This window comes from Myotis lucifugus, unplaced genomic scaffold (assembly GCF_000147115.1).
Source record: "Myotis lucifugus unplaced genomic scaffold, Myoluc2.0 scaffold_979, whole genome shotgun sequence".
Lineage (NCBI taxonomy): Eukaryota > Metazoa > Chordata > Mammalia > Chiroptera > Vespertilionidae > Myotis > Myotis lucifugus.
The window spans coordinates 99733-102763 of NW_005872027.1; the positions used below are offsets into that span (position 1 = coordinate 99733).

At 53.7% G+C, this 3031-nt stretch overlaps 1 protein-coding gene across 1 annotated transcript in view; it reads left to right on the top strand.

The window, feature by feature from the left end:
- The window catches only part of LOC102417268 (HLA class II histocompatibility antigen, DQ beta 1 chain-like), an 11125-nt gene that overhangs the window by 3051 nt on the left and 5043 nt on the right, over positions 1-3031 (top strand). Inside the window, exon 2 of the mRNA XM_023747792.1 lies at positions 930-1199. Within this exon, the coding sequence (XP_023603560.1) occupies positions 930-1199 (270 nt within the window). The remainder of the gene's footprint in view (positions 1-929; positions 1200-3031) is intronic.

A 3031-nucleotide genomic window follows, 5' to 3' on the forward strand; every position in this document is an offset into this window, starting at 1 on the left:
AGGTCTGTGGTGTCAGATTTGGGGGAAGGGTTCCCCATCCCTGAGTCTGAGCGGAGGGCTGGCAGCAAACCCTGGCCTCCGGGCAGCTGACCTGGTGCCACAGGCAGGGGCTCAGCTTCCTCCCAGGGACTTGGGGTCACACAGTGAGTGGGTGGGATTGGTCTTGAGTTGATGGTGGAGGGAACTGAGGAGAAAGGGAAAGTGAAGAGGGGATGACATGCTGAGAAGCCATTTATTCAGACAGGATTCTGTCTCCATGTAAACTCTGTCAGTCTTCCCACCACCCCTAGTGTAGGTGTCCTGGTCTTTCTACACAATTACCTTTATGCTATGGGTGCTCTGGGCAACTGCCCGAGCTGGCCGTTGGCACAGTCCCCCTGGGATCGAGCTGATCTAACTCGGAAGCCTGTGCCCTTTCCATGATGAGCCTCCCTTTCTGGGGTTGGAGGGGTTGGTCTCTGGGACCACACTGAGTGGGGGAAGGTCTGTGCCAGGGAGGAGGGGTGAGTGCGAGCCTGTGGAGCGAGGACGCTGGTTCCGTGCTTTCCGTCATTGCTCCCTGGACTCTCTGGCCTGTGGACCCTGGTCTCTGAGGTTCCGGATTCCCTGGGAAATGGGATCTCAGGGGAGGGCGTCCTGACCGCTCTGAGGCAGGGCCTGGATGTGAGATCTCAGACTGCGGGCCCAACTGGTGTCAGGCTCAGGCGGGATCCAGGCCCCAGGGCGTCCAGGAGACCCTGTCCCCTCCCTCTAGGCGGGCAGTTTCTATGGCCTTGGCAGGGGCGGGGAGGGGGTGGAGGAGCCTCCTGAGGGTCCGGGCCGGGGCGCAGGGTGGGGCTAAGGCTGGGTCCGGTGGGGCTGCAAGTCTGTCCCCAGGCGCACCAGCCGCTCTGCCTGGGGGCTGAGGCCTGAAGGGCGGCTCCCTGTAGGGAACTTCGTGCTCCAGTTTAAGGGCCTCTGCTACTTCACCAATGGGACGCAGCACGTGCGGGGTGTGGCCAGATACCTCTACAACCTGGAGGAGCAGGTGCGCTATGACAGCGACGTGGGGGAGTTCCGCGCCCTGACCCCGCTGGGGCAGCTCCTCGCTGAGAACTGGAACGGCCAGAAGGAGCTCATGGAGCGGGAGCGGGCCTATGTGGACACAGTGTGCAGACACAACTACCAGCTTGAGGCCCTCACTACCCTCCAGTGGCGAGGTGAGTGCCCACTCACACCCCCTCAGCAGGGAAGTATCTCCACGTGGGAGGGGCGGCTCTGCAACCACAGCTGGGCTTTGTTGGGGAGAGGAGGGGAAGCCAAGGGCGAGATGGAGGCTGCGGGACCAACGGGGGACCTAAGAGGGGCTGAGAGGGATTGAAGGGGACCTAGGACAGGGACCTGGATCGGGACCCAGGGGGACCAGGAACTGGACGGGGGGCGGCACGGGGGGCGGCACGGGGGGCGGAGGGCGGCACCTGCACAGACCCCGCAGCCCGCCAAGTCCCTGAGAGCCCGCAAGGCCTGTTTCTCTTTCCACCCATTCAGTACCCCCAGCCGACCCCCCCACCCCAACTCCTGCTCAGGTGTTTACCTCCTGTCCCTCACTTTGCGGGAGCTGCCCCGTGCCTCATGTCCCTGTGCCTGGTGTCCCTGTGTCACCGTGTCCCCCGCCCCTGCGCTGCTGTGAGCCCCTAGCAGGCCTGCCTCCAGTTTAACCACCTGGTGGGGTGGGCAGCTCCAGGGCCCTGTGCTCATGTGCACACGTGCGATATATCACAGTCGTGACCAAGTGTTTTGACTCTTGGGCCTGAATTCTGTTTCCTAAATGTCTGTCACTAGTCCTGCACCTCTTTTAGCAGCGACTGTCAGGTACGTTTCTGGGCCTCTGCCTACACATGCCCTGGCCAGTGAGCTCACTCAGCCTTTCTGAGACGAATGAGTAAATTCTCAGCTGCCACCACTGAGGCTCAGTAGAAAACAGAAGGGCAAGTAGAGCCTTAAAACTGACTTTATTATTTGTGCTATTTTGCTTAATACCATAAACTCTTGTTGACTTGGGGGTCTTAATAATTCAGAATTTGTGAATGCAAAGTCTGAGAAAAAAGTGTTTGCTAAACAGCAAAACAACACTTTAATGGTGTAAGGCAGAATTTTAATTTCTTAGAAAGCTCAACAAATGGCGCAATAGTTTTGAAGTAAATAAATTGATGCTATTAAATTATTGAATAAAAATTGTTTCAGGGTCTCATTTTATCTACAGCCTGCCTACTTCTCTTCCCCTGTCTCCCGTCTCCCCAGAATCCACTTCACGGGTAGATATTTTAATTGAATTTTGTTGCGGTGACTTTGGTTAATAAAATTATATAGGTTTCAGGTGTACAATTCTACGATGCACCATCTGTATATTGTATTGTGTGTTTACCACCACAAGTCAAGACTCCTTCCATCACCATTTATTTCCCCTTTATCGTCATCTCCTTCCTCCCCAACCCCCTTTCCCTCTGGTAATGACCATACTGTTGTCTGTGTCTATGAATTTTTTGTTTTTATTTGTTTTTTGCTTAATCCTTCACCTTTTTCATCCAGTCCCTCAACCCCCCTCCCATCTGACAGCTATCAATTTGTTCTGTTTCTTTGTTTTGTTTTGTTAGTTTATTCTGTTCATTAGATTCCACATATAAGTGAGATCGTATGTCTTTCTCCGACTGGCTTATTTCATTTAGCATAATATTATTCAGGTCCATCCATTGTATCAAAGAGTAAGAGTTCCTTCTTTTTTAAAAAAATATATTTTATTGATATTTACAGAGAGGAAGGGAGAAGGATAGTTGGAAACATCGGTCAGCTGGCTCCTGCACACCTCCCACTGAGGATGTACATGCCCCTTGACTGGGAATCCCACCTGGGACCCTTTCAGTCCGAAGGCCGACGCTCTATCCCCTTGAGCCAAACCAGTTAGGGCAAAGGGTCCTTTCTTTTTTAACCAGCAATAGCAATGGGGAAAATGAAACCACAGAATTTTTTTTTACCCACTTCCCTTACTTACCAA